Source organism: Bufo bufo, chromosome 9 (genome assembly GCF_905171765.1).
Source record: "Bufo bufo chromosome 9, aBufBuf1.1, whole genome shotgun sequence".
In the NCBI taxonomy this organism is placed as follows: domain Eukaryota; kingdom Metazoa; phylum Chordata; class Amphibia; order Anura; family Bufonidae; genus Bufo; species Bufo bufo.
Window position 1 is genome coordinate 58,015,582 of NC_053397.1, and position 14,153 is coordinate 58,029,734.

The window sequence follows — 14,153 nt, forward strand, 5'->3', positions numbered from 1 at the left end:
AAGCCAGCACTTCCATTGTTCTTTGGGATTTAATTTTTATGTTGTTCACTGTGTGGTATAAGTGACCTAACAACGTTATTCTGTGGGCCAGCAAGATTACACCAGTACTAAATTTATAGAAATTTTTTTTCTACGTTTGCACAATAAAAACTTACAAAAAAATATTTATTTTTGTGCCGTTGAATTCATTCATACAGAGCATTTTTATTTCTATTGCCTGAGCTGTGTCAGGGCTTTTTTTGTAGGTAGAATTGTAGTTTTCAGTGATACCATTTTGGTACGATAAACTTTTTGATGGCTCTTTATAAAAAAATTGGGGGCGGAAGAAGGATTTAACAGAGAACATCAAATTGTCAATTTTCTATTTTTAACGATGTTTGCCATATGGGATTAAAAAATGTGATCCGCTTATTGTATGAGTCATTATAAAGGTGGCAATAGCAAATATGTATAGTTTATTGATTACATTGCTCATATAATACACTGCAATGCTTCTGTATTACAGTGCATTATGCCAAAATCAGCCATGCCAAAAGCAGGGCCGAATAGGCATCTGTACATTAGGCCCCTGGCGGACCATGATCACATTGTGGGGGGCAATGGGCCGCGGACTCTTGAGTATGTGCCACCATAGCTCTGTATTATCATGTGGCTTTGTGTTAAAAAAAAAAAAACAACAACAACTTGTGTTCCCCATAAAATAAATACTGGCGCAACTTTTCTTGGAACTCCATGTTGCGCCATTCCCCTTTTTCTCCTCCTGACTATTTATGAATAAATTGACAACTGGGTGTGGACATTTCCCTTAAGGGGTGTGCCCATACACAGTCAGCACTGATTGGACAGTGTCACCATGAAGTAACATGCCCCCATCTTGTAACACCCAGCTGTTAATTTTTTCTGGATTTTCAAAGAAAAGAAGCTCCAGAATGGTTATTTCACAAGAAAACAATTATTTGCTAAAAAGCTTGTCTGTAAAGCGGCCAGGTCCTCTGTAAGATAATTCTGACTCTCCTGCTCAATTATAATGCTTACTATACTTATCTTCTAATAAACAGCTGAAAAAATACAGCTGCTCAGACCGGATGCTAAAAGTGCAAGGAGGAAGCACGTCCACTACATTGATAAGCGGAAGAATAATAGCATAGACATCTGTCCCTACATGATAAACTTCTTTAAAACGTACATTGACTGTAAAGTCAGTAAATAGCATTTCTAAATAGAAGTATAAAATTTTATATAGCAATATTACATTTATGTACAACTACTCTGTTTCAATTCTAGCCAACAGCTAATCTAATTGGAGTAAGGGTAGAGTCAAACTGAGTTTGCAAGATATGTTTAAAGGGGTTATCCAACCCCTATAATGCCCTCCAAAATGCCCGGGCCCCTAACACAGAATGTACTTGCCTCGCTCCCCGGCACCTGCATCGCCCCATATGCCCGAACGGCCGCCGCATCTCCCAGTCAAGTGGATCAAAACATCCTGCAATGAGGTGGGGGGGGGGGGGGGCTTGACTAGCCAATAGCAGGCCGCAAATAGAACGAGTCTCCCTACATCGCGGCCTGCTATTGGCTGACCCTAAACCCCCCCCCCCCCATATGTTTTGTTTAGCGCGACGGGGAGATGCAGCAGCAGCCATCAGGAGAAACGCAGATGTCGGGGAGCCGGGTAAGTATAACCTGTATGAGGTTCCCGGGCATTTTAGGGATTGGATAAACCCTTTAACGCATATACCCCGACGGCCCTCGTTCACCCAATGTAAACCAAAAGTGTCCCTTTGACCTACATCAAGCCAGTATACGTCCGTATCCCATTCTTCCTGACTACGACTACAGAGACAGCTGTTACTCCACTTACTTTTTTTTTTAAATGGGGACATATGGGCAATAAATTACCTATACAGTCAAATATATCGGAGACATTTATTAGAGGGATACATCACAAGATCCTCTTGACGAATAACTCACTGAAACGTGATACTTACACTATTGTTAGTCACAGCAAAATACTGAAGATTTTTCAAAAGCTGAATCTCGTCCGGGATGAAATTTAAATTGTTATGACTGAGGTCCAAAACCCGCAGCTTGTTGCACAGAAATAGTTGTAGTGGCATAATTTCTATATTGTTATTGTTGAGATAGAGCTGCTCTAGGTTGGCTAAAGCTCCAATCTGTAGTGGTATGTATGCAATGGCGTTGTGCCACAGTTTCAAGCAGGTCAGTTTGGGCAGATGCTGAAAACTAATAATTTCTTCAACAGTTTTAAAATTATTTCCTTTAAAGTCAATCTCTCTCAGTTCCGTCAGACTAAAAATGGAATGTGGAATTCGTTCGAGGTCACAGTTGATCAATTCTAGGCTGGTAAGATTGATCATCTTCTTCAAACTAATTAGGATTAAGAGCCTATTTCCTTCATTATTAATGCTTAGTTTCTGAAGAAATGGTAACATGTCCATAACCACAGGTGGAATTCGAGGAATGCTGGTCTTCAAGTAAAGGGTTGTCAGGTTCTTCAAGTCCTGAAGGCCCTCAATGTGTGCAAAACTGTAGTTGTCGATACATCCTGCTAAGTACAACTCCTTCAAGTTCTTCAAGAGGAAAATCCAAGAAGGAATCTTTTCAACTGAAGTAAATTTCAGATATAGAGTTTGAAGGTTATCAGCGAGAAAGCTCAGAGCTTGGAGGTCCACAGTAAGTGTTGAGTGGTAAATATGGAGTTCCTTGAGGTTGACCAGCTGTGTTATCATTGGGGTGATCTTGGCATCTGGTATCAGTTCCAGCTTCATGACTTCAATCTCATTCAGTTCAAAGACATTATCAGGCACCCCACTAAGCATGAAAAGTTGAAGCTCTACTTGATCCTTGGCATTTCGGGTCAATTTTTGGCGCAGCATTTCCACTGTCCACTCGTTGTTGAGATTAATCTGTTTTAATCTGTTCTCGCTGACTTCAGACAAAAATATTGAGAAACGCTTGGAGTACAACGGATCATACTGGTCTGCTAAGTGAAGGATAAAGGCAAAGTCATTTTGGACATCGGGGATGTCACTGTATTGACTCTTTTCTCTAACGGCTTCGAATGAATACTGTTTCAGAGAGCTTCTCAACATCCACCACAGACTATAAAAACAAGCAAACCCATACAAAAATACAAGTAAAACATAAAACGTAGCCAAAAGCTTGAAAATTGCAGCAAGAGAATAGACACACTGGTATCTCTTGTACCCTGTGAATGCTTCAATGTCAACTTTACAGTCAACTTCAAATGTTATGTGCATCAAAAAGTAAGACACATATGTAATGATCACGAGAAGAGCAATGACTTTAACAATGATCTGCTTCAGATACAGTCTATAAATGATGTCCTTCTGCTCAACGTGAAGACGGAACTTGCGGACTTTTTCAAACAGAGCTTTTGCCTGTTCTCCTTCTTTCCTGTCCAGGACACTTGAAGCATCATCCTCCACTGCAGTGCTCTCAACCCCATGTTGTACGGATTGCCTCCTTGCATCCGTGTCTTCACTAGTCAAGCGTCGTGATGGTTTGTTTGTCCAGTTTCTCATGGTCTGTTCAGCAACCGTCTCTGACAAAGCTCGTGTCGTCCAAGGAGAATCAAAGCATTTATACAGAATCGCAACAAAGTGCTCCAGTCTCGAACTTGTGCTTGGGTAATGGAGCCAGAAGTTGCTGCACACACCAAATATTATAGTATGAAGAAACACTAGATAGGGAAAGAACTTTGTAAACCAGTGCAGCTGTTTTTCATAGCAAACTGCATCAATGTAGGCATACTGTTGGCGGTGCAAATCGTTCTGGATTCCTCTTGAGGGATTTGTTTTTCCCAAGGGGCTGGCTGACAAATTTATCTTTGTACTGACTTGATCCAGAGGATGTGCACAGTGATTGCCCACTTCCACCTTACAAGGAAGGCAGAGCATTCTGCTTTGTGTGAGCTGCAGAGCACCTGCCAGAACAGCAATCATCAACATCACCATCGTGATGTAATACCAAAACACGTCCCACCATGGCTTCAAAATATGATAAGATGCTTGGGCATCTGCCAAAATTTTGAGTTCCGTTACAGTGATCATAATGTCGGCGGTACCTGTGGTAGAGAAATAAAACAGACATTTCATTAATATGTGTATAAAATGCATCAAATAAAAAAAAGGTGACTAGAGGTTGGTTACCGTGCATTTCCACTAAAGCCTTGGAGACGACAACCTCCGCTGAACATAAAAACCCAATTACCGGTATGAGTCCTGGTGCTTCTCCATTCCCAGCCACTTCCAGTCCCCGCATTGCTGTGACGTAGCTTTCAAACAGTTGTGATTGCCGAGGCCTATGATTGGCCGCAGTGGTCATGGGACCAAGTCGCTTTGGGCCTTTGGAAACCGGATGCGGCCAGGAGCAGAGCAGTGGCAGGACTGTGAACAGGTGAGTGGATTTTTTTTTAAATGTTCAGGGAGACAGGGAGGACCTTAGGGGTTGCCAGCTCCAAGGGGTACAACCACAACATATTCCATACATTTCTGACAGATGTGGGTCTCACTTCTGGAACCGACATCTATCTCTGGAACTGGGTGCTCTGACACCATCCCACTGAGTGCAGCAAGAAGAGGGCAGGTTTATGGAAACAGCCAAGCTCACTGTGCTATGCTTTTTCTGTAACTCCCAATCATGTGAATGCCAAGCAAACAACAAAGCACAGAGAGCTTGGCCGTTCCTGTAAACCTACCTCTTGCAGCTCAGATGCGACGACAGCATCAGGAGACCGTCGTTCTAGAGACAGATGCAGGTCATGTGGATATGTGAAAATGTCTGAGGTTAGAATACCCCTTTAAACAATGAACCGCTTGACATTCTCTCCCTTCAAGAGCTTACTAGGGCTCAGGTTTCCTAAACCAGAGATGTGAGGAGAGATAACAAGCTCTCTTTGATTAGCATTTAACGGAGAGTAAAATACAATGCTAACAGTCTTTTAAAAATCATAATAAAAGGGGGTTGTCCCACGAAAAATATTCTGCAGCACCTGGATCTGAATACTTTTGCAACAGCATGTAATTAGAAATTTAGTATAGCCACCATGTTATTCAATAAAATGTATCTGCATAGCGCCACCTGCTGTTTTTTTTCTTCTTATTTCTCTGCCCACCTTGCTGAAGAGGACGCACATGCTCAGTTCCATCAGTCACTCTACTTGAACTGCCAGCTTGATATAAATCTTGCAGAGCAGTTGTAGCAATGAATGGGGAGGGGGGGGGGGGCTCTCGATCCATGTGAGGTACAGGGCTGGTTCTAGCTTTGTTAGAAAGACATTGTCATGTACTATATGTCGTCTGATTTAAATTTTTTTTTTTTTAAATCATGGGATAACACCTTTAATTTTGTGCCATGCTATTCGGTCGAGGACACCAGCAACAACCAGGTATGACCACTTTCCACTGAAACGCATTGCCTTCTAATCCACCATTCTGTCTCTTCTATTCATTTCAATAGGGGATGATCACAATAAAGTCATTTTTAGGGCTTCAATATTACCAATTCAGTAGAAACCTTGTCGATTTTTTATATGGTTTCCAAAATGTGTCCATAAAAGGTTTCCCATACATCCTGCAAATATGCAGAGTAAATCCATGTATAAAATATTACGAAGTGGAAACGACCTTTAAACCATTTGTAACTTACCTCAAAAAGGCAGAATGGAGAATCCTTTAGTCAGGGGGTCTGCATCTTTTGCACAGCCTCAATCTCTTCATTTCTGCTTTCATTCTGGATCATTGCCCAACTCCATCTTAGTCCTCCTGTAAAAAGGAAAGTCCTTGAATACAAAAGGGCGAGACAATCCTATAAACACAGACGGAGGGGCTTCTTAGTCAGAAACACATGAACTGTCCTGGAAGGGGTTGTTTTTCTATAGACACTGATGGCATATTGCTAGGATAACCCCCTATGTCCGATCGCTGGGGGGTCTGACCACTCCTAGCCCCAAAGATCGCAAGAAGTCAGGGACAAGGGAAAAGAGCTGTGCCACTTTGGCTCTTTTGCTATTCCTTTTTTTGACTTTTTGCACAGACCCTATGGTATAAAGACTGGTGGTATATAGACTGACTGTGTGTGCATCAGAAGAGACCAAACTGGCATAATACTTATTATCTCTGTAACTTCATTCTAGTGATTAGTGGGGGTGACATCGTTCAGACCCCCTCAATTACAGATTTAGGGAATTTCATAGTGATGAGCACAGTGATGCATGGCAGTTTCCAAAAATATAGCAAAAGGTAGCACCCGTGCATCTACCTTTCTATGCAGAATGTGCCAGGAAAGCCCTGGTGGGACTGCAATTTCAATCTCCAATTATTATGGCATGTTACTTAAGGGAACCTGTTACCGGGATTTTGGGTATAGAGCTGAGGACATGGGCTGCTAGATCGCCGCTAGAACATCTGCAATACCCAGTCCCCATAGCTCTGTGTGCTTTTATTGTGTATAAAAACCGATTTGATACATATGCAAATTAACCTGAGATGAGTCAGCGCTTAAAAATATGACTCTTCTCTGGTCACACAAGTAAGATATGACTCTTATGTTGATTTGCATATGTATCAAATAGTTTTTTTTACAGAATAAAAGCACACAGAGCTATGGGGACTGGGTATTGCGGATGTGCTAGCGGCCATCTAGCAACCCATGTCCTCAGCTCTATACCCAAAATCCTGTTGACAGGTTCCCTTTAAAGGGGTTGTCACATGAATAATAATGTACAGTTTTCAAACCAGCCTCGGATCTGAATACTTTTGTAATTAAAGGGAACCAGTCACCTCAAAAATGCATCTACATCCCCCCGCAGTACCTCGTAGTAGCCCGCAGCCTGTTAGTAATCATATGCTTCATCCCGTTTTCCGATGCTGCACAAGTTAAAAAAACGCTGTTTTATTCTCCATCAGCGCTATAGTCAAGGTAACCGCGCCCCCCAACCGTCCCCTCTTGCCTGAGTGAGAGCCTGCAGTGCGGCCATCAGTATTTAAATCTTTTTGTCCTTTATATAGGGTAACTTATGAGCCCCTATCAGGATACTTTGAAATAAATACAGTAATAATAGGCTAAGCAAAAAAAAAATTAAAAAAATAGTTGGTGGAATCTATATGGGAAACAAAAAAAAAAAAAAGATATGGCCCAGTCCTCTTGGATGATGTCAGATGGGTTTCAGATTTATGTGAGCCAAGTTGTTCTGGGAAGAGCTCAAATATGGGAACAATTGAAACAATCCCACGGGAAAGACATGTCTGTTAAAACCAACACAGAGCACGTCAGTGGTGCTACAAGGACTGATCACGATGGCTGCTCAGCAAAACTAAAAGGCATTATTAGGGTCTATTCACACGTCCGTTTTTTCTTTCCTGATCTGTTCCGTTTTTTGCTGAACAGATCTGGACCAGATCTGGACCCATTCATTTTCAATGGGTCCTGGAAAAAAACGGACAGCTCAATGTCTGATTTTTTTCAGGACCCATTGAAAATGAATGGGTCCAGATCTGGTCCAGATCTGTTCAGCAAAAAACGGAACAGATCAGGAAAGAAAAAACGGACGTGTGAATAGACCCTTAAGGCTACATGCACACAATCGTATTTTGTTTCCACGTCCATTTAGTTTTTTTTGCGGATAGGATGCGGACCCATTTATTTCTATGGAGCTGGTAAAAAATGCTTATAGTCAACCATTAACTTATTGAAATTTTAATTTCACATGGACATAAGAATTCAGACCCTTTGCTACGACCCTTGAAATTTAGTTCTGGGGGCTTCCTATTTCTTTTGATCATCTTTGAGGGGTTTCTACTCCGTGACTGGACCTGTGGTAAATTCAGTTGATTGGACATGATTTGGAAAGACGCAGCCCTGTCTATATGAGGTCTCACAGCTGACAATGTATATAAAAGCTAAAACCAAGCCATGAAGAGGAAAGAACTGCCTGTAGAGACCAGAGACTGCATTGTGTGGAGGCACAGATCTGGGGAAGTGGGAAAGAAAACATTTCTGCTGCAGTGAAAGTTCCCAAGAGCACAGTGTCCTCCATAATTCTTAAATGGAAGAAGTTTGGAACAACCAGGACTCTTCCTAGAGCTGGCCTTCCCACCAAACTAAGGCTACTTTCACACTGGCGTTTTGGTTTCCGAGATCCGTTCAGGGCTCTCACCAGCGGTCCAAAACGGATCAGTTTTGCCCTAATGCATTCTGAATGGAAAAGGATCCGCTCAGAATGCATCAGTTTGCCTCCGATCAGTCTCTATTCCGCTCTGGAGGCGGACACCAAAACACTGCCTGCAGCGTTTTGGTGTCCACCTGACGATGCAGAGGCAAACGGATCCGTCCTGATACAAAATGTAAGTCAATGGGGACGGATCCATTTTCACTGACACAATCTGGCACAATAGAAAACGGATCCGTCCCCCATTGACTTTCAATGGTGTTCAAGAAGACAGATCCGTCTTGGCTATGTTACAGATAATGCGGATGCAGACGGTTGTATTATCTGAACGGAATTGTTTGTGCACAAGTGCTCATTCAATGATAGAGGTTGGCCCGGCAAATATGGTCCATGTATCGGCCGCATGTCCCAGGCCGACCACAGCTCCCCTGACCCAATGTGACTGCATCCTTGCGTTTTATGGTGCAGTCAGTTTATATCCGATCACAGATCTATTGTACTGTACTCGCATATGAACACTATGATGTAGTCAGTTTGGGTAGGGGGGCCTCAATTGGCCAAGAAAACTGGCATGAAGTGACTTAGGTGGACAAAAGTCGCAGGTTTTTCCGCAAAACACGTGTGCCAAAACATGCCAAATGCCGCCCGTAGTTTTCAGCTGCTTACAGAATGAATGTCTTTCATCCTCTGATTTCCACAGGATTCCCTCTTGCTGAAAATCTCTTCAATGTGGGCGGGCACAGATCAGGCGATCACATGACCTCCAGTGCGCTCTGCGTACTACATGTCCCAGCAGTCCTCTCCCTGCAGAGCTCCCAAGGCTTGTACATAGCATACTGCCGCATGCTGAATTGTGCTCCTAACACTATTTTGCCTGAGCTTTGTTCTGCATGCTCAACCATCTCCATGGAATACAGCTCGTCTGGAACATGGCGCATGCGCTGAAAAAGTGCTTTCACATGAGCGATTATAGATGTAATAGTGAATGATGGTCGGATCCAATGGACTGACAATCAGGAGAAGGTATAACCATGAAATATCATAAAACGTTAAAAAAATTCTAATTAACCACAAATTTATATTTTGCATTACCTATTGCATTTCAGAACCAACCACTTTAACCCCTTATCGCCCAGTTTCGGTTTACGTCCTGAACCATATTTCAGGGAAGTAAAAGGCTCAATCTCATTTAAGCAATGTTAGGAGAAGTGAGAGTCTAGTACAGGGGTCAGCAACCTCCGGCACTCCAGCTGTTATGAAACTACAACTCCCAGCATGCTCCGTTCACTTCTATGGGAGTTCTGAGAACAGCCAAGCAAGTGTGAATGCTGGGAGTCGTAGTTTCACCACAGCTGGGGTGCCGAAGGTTGCTGATCCCTGGTCTAGCATGAAGGGAAATACACCACAAGGTTACTGGACTTGACAGTAAAAACAGTCAAATCAGTGTAAAACCGTGTGCAATGTACTGTCTACGCCCAGCAATACGAACAATTTGTAAAAGGAAGCAATGTAACCCCAAGGGGATATAGAAATCAAAATGGACGATTCCTGTTACTAAAAAGTGTAATGTTTTCAACAATTTATCTTCTAACTACGGCCTCATGCCCGACTGCGGATCCACAAAACACAGATACCCATTTCAGATGTCGTGCACTATGGTAAAAATGACTATTCTTGTCTGCAAAACGGACAGAAATAGGACATTTTTTTTTTTTTTTGTAGGATGGCAGAATGGACATACACATTCAGACAGCACACGGTGTCCTGACGGCATTTTTTGTGGCCCCACATCTGATCTGCAAAACATGTGGACCAAAAATACGGTCGTGCGCATGAGGCCTAATGCTGACCATACACGTCAAGAGTCCTGTCCAATTGTCAGATCGGCCCAGCAAGTCAGAAGACCTACTCAGTAATCCCCGCTCTATCACTCCAGGATGCGGTTATGGTAGTGCCCGGGTCCCTGCATGGAAGGTGGTCATGCCAAGTCTTCACAGGAACAGTTAGATCTACTGCGGTCATCTCTGCTGGTTAGAAAAAACAGAACGTTAGGTATTGCCTAGAAAGCTCTATGCAAACAGAGAATATTCACCAAGCAGTCTGCAAAAAAAGCCATTAGTAAGTTCACAAAAAAATAAAAACAACTAAAATAAATAAATCTGCTTCAGATTTTCTGATCTGCCGCAGACTTGTTGCTGATTTTTACGCTTTGCAATGTAAAGGGTGAACCCTGAGGAAAATCTGCACAAACATCTCATTGATCACAAGGATTTCGCTGCGGAATTGGGGTAAAACATCCAACAGAAAAAGTCTGCTGTGTGGTCTCAGCTGTGCCCATAGGGCTGTATTCACCTGACCGAAGTCTAAAGAGCGTCCTTTTGGCCTCCATTGGGTCAGTATACATATAAGGTGGTCATTTATCAAACTGGTGTAAAGTAGAACTGGCTTAATTGCCCACAGCAACCAGATTTCCTTTGGAAAATGAAAGGAGAAATCTGATTGGTTGCTATGGGCAACTAAGCAAGTTCTACTTTACACCAGTTTGATAAATGACCCCCATATTTTTTGCGGTATGGAATACTGTAGTAGACCGTGCTATTCAATATACTGGTATATAATAAAAAATATGAAAACTGTGCGGTATACTTTTTCCCCACAATGGGAGCCTATTAGCAACATAGACACATAGTCAGAGATTTGGAGCCTCCCATGGAGGTATACATAGGAGATCCTCCGGCGGAAGGCTCGTAACATGACGGGAAAGAAGCCCAAGATACTTTGAAACAAGGCTACTTTCGCACTTGCGGCAGAGGATTCCGGCAGGCAGTTCCGTCACCGTCAATCTGGACGCAAACGGATGCGGATCCGTCTGACAAATGCATTGCAATGCCGGATCCGTCTTTCCGGTTGTCATCTGGAAACACGGATCCGGTATTTATTTTTTTCACATTTTTTAAAGGTCTGCGCATGCGCGGACCGGAAGATTGGATCCGTCAATGCAGCAATTTTAATGCACTAATACATTTCAATGGAAGTTAATGCCAGATCCGGCATTCCGGCAATTGTTCAGGAATTTTTGGCCGGAGAGAAAAATGCAGCATGCTGCGGTATTTTCTCCGGCCAAAAAACGTAAGAGGGACTGAACTGAAGACATCCTAAACTGATTTCTCTCCATTCAGAATGCATTAGGATAAAACTGATCAGTTATTTTCCGGTATAGAGCTCCTAGGATGGAACTCTATGCCGGAAAAGAAAAACGCTAGTGTGAAAGTGCCCTAAATCTAAGCCCTCATTCACACAAAACGGTTGTGCGACTGCCATTATAAGAACCATTGAAGTCTATGAGGTTTAGACTTTCAGTGGAAAGTGGGCGTAAAAAAAAAAAAAAAAAAAAAAAAAAAAAAAAAACATGTCCTGTTTTTGGCCGTTTAGACAGGAGTGCAGCAGTCTAACGGCCTTAGAAAAAAATAATGCGCGCACACAATGATGCAAAATGGCCATGAAAAGCTGAACTGAGTATCCATTTAAAAAACATTTTTTGTTTACTTTCGTGTGAATGTACCCAGGCATTTTTGAAAAAAGAATTCTGAAAAAAGCTGATATTTTAAATGAACGTATAAACATTTCATGTCATAAGACCGGGCAACATCTGCTTGTTTTTCAGTGCGTCGTCCTGGGCTGAATTACCAGATAATGTAGAATTCATCTGTCTGCAGGACGTTTCCAGTACAAGTTCCCACAGTCCCCTCCAAAAATACAAGACAAAAAATAATCAAACATAAACCTGCACTGGATTGTGCGTTGACTGGGTCATACGATGATAGGGTATAAGCACGGGCTTCAGCGGACACGGTGACTGCCGGGAGAGAGGCCTCTGCTGTTTGGACATTGCAATCTCTGAACCTATCGAGAGGTTAGTTCATAATACCATCACTGGGATAAGTATGTGACACCTACCTTTCAAATCCCTCAGTAAGTGGCTGCTGTGATCACCTGCTGGACCCAGCAGTTTAATGTTTATGGGGGCAGCCGCACTGTAAAAGGATCAGGCATATTGAGATTCAGTCCTTTGATAGACAGGTAACCCTTACTACTGCTCATCAGATGGGTGAAGGCGATTTCAAGTGTATTAACTCCTTGAAGACCACACTATTTTTTGGTCTTAAAGGGGTTGTCAAGCCCCATAACATATTCTCTGGACTTCCAGTGCTGCAGGTAAACATCCAACATGATTTAAGGTCAGACACACTTGCTGCAGCCAATGACTGGCTGCAGCAGTGACATGTCCCCAAGTGTCAGGGGACCCAGTGACGTGTCAAGCTGGGGATACATCACTGTTGAGTCCAGTGAGCGGATACAGTGGTGCACCAGCACCCCTGTCGCAGCAGGTAAGTATGAAAACGGTAGATGGGACAACCCCTTTAAAGAGGACCTGTCACCTCTTTATTATTATTATAAAGGTACAACTGGGTGTTACCAGTTAACGGGTATGTCTCTGCACAGTCAGACACTATCCAATGAGTGCTGCAAGAGTCATACTGTGCAAGGACACCCCCCCCCCCAACTGGTAACACCCAGCTGTACATTATTCATAAACGTCTAGCAGGAATAATAGAAGGGCACAACATACAGTTTTAAGAGAAAAAATGTTAGAATTGTCATTTCATGTGGAAAACTATTATTTCGGAAAACAGAGAGGTGTCAGGAGAGGCGAGGGGTCCTGCAGCTTGGCATACACTGGTATCAGTGTTTATCAGCCAGGTTTATGAAGAACCTTACTTGGAACCTGACGAAGAATTCTCCGGATGACAGCAAGAACTATTGAGTTTATGGTAGGGATGGTAAAGTGGTTTTAGCTTTCTCAAAGCTGCCTGGCATGGGGCGGGCAAAGGGAACAAATAATCTTGGCCAGAACAACGGGGTCGCTTTGCTCACATGCACACTTTGTCTTCAGGACAGGCCTGCCCAAACAAAGTCTATCCATAGTACCATGTCCCTGGTACAACCCAAGCAACAGCATGCAAATAATTTCGTAATTTTTTCTCTCTTTTATAACCCAATGAACACATCCGTTCACATTTTCGTATCCGCTTGACGTCCGTGAAAAAAATCCGTGTGTCATCCATATTCCATGGACACGGCTTAGCTGACAATTTTACAGAGCATCTCCTACCGATGGTCAGTGAAAATTGGAACAAATGTAGATACCATCCGTTTTGGGTCTGCGATTTTTCACGGACCCATAGCCTTAAATAGGAGTGTTTGGTCCGCGTCATGCACGTCCCCATGATTTTTTTTCTGTTATAACATATTATCCAAATGTGGATAGACACGTCAGCGGAAAACAGAAATGTGAACGAGGCCTTAAAGAGAACCTTTCACCAAAAAATATAATACAATCTGACAGCACCATGTTATAGAGCAGGAGAAGCGGAGAAGATTGCCATGTATGTTTGTAGGAAAAGATTCAGGAAAAGCTATCATTTATACATTTATATCTCTGCCTTTTCTCCCTCCTATGAACAGCTATCGGTACAGGAGGGAGGTGTCAGTGATTGATAGCATTGTGTGTATACAGAGACAGCTGTCAATCACTGATAGCTCCTCCCTCCCGTACCGATAGCTCTTCACAGGGCTGCAGATGAAAATGTAAAAAGTACAAGTTTTACTGAATCTTTTCCGACAAAAATATACACTGCTCAAAAAAATAAAGGGAACACAAAAATAACACATCCTAGATCTGAATTAATTAAATATTCTTCTGAAATACTTTGTTCTTTACATAGTTGAATGTGCTGACAAAGTCACACAAAAATTAAAAAATGGAAATCAAATTTTTCAACCCATGGAGGTCGGGATTTGGAGTCACACTCAAAATGAAAGTGGAAAAACACACTACAGGCTGATCCAACTTTGATGTAATGTCCTTAAAAGAAGTCAA

The 14,153-nt window shown here is 42.5% G+C and overlaps 1 protein-coding gene across 4 annotated transcripts in view; it reads right to left on the reverse strand.

Moving 5' to 3' along the window:
- The window catches only part of LRRC8B (leucine rich repeat containing 8 VRAC subunit B), a 37,167-nt gene that overhangs the window by 3,001 nt on the left and 20,013 nt on the right, over nucleotides 1–14,153 (reverse strand). For 3 of the 4 annotated variants that reach the window (XM_040407902.1, XM_040407905.1, XM_040407904.1), the window contains exons 2-3: nucleotides 5,692–5,807; nucleotides 1,989–4,108 (exon numbers count right to left, since the gene is read on the reverse strand). In XM_040407902.1, the coding sequence (XP_040263836.1) occupies nucleotides 1,989–4,094 (2,106 nt within the window). In that variant the 5' untranslated portion in view covers nucleotides 4,095–4,108; nucleotides 5,692–5,807. Of the gene's footprint in view, nucleotides 1–1,988; nucleotides 4,109–5,691; nucleotides 5,808–10,121; nucleotides 10,240–14,153 lie in introns of all 4 variants that reach the window. The other variant, XM_040407903.1, reaches the window with a different exon arrangement.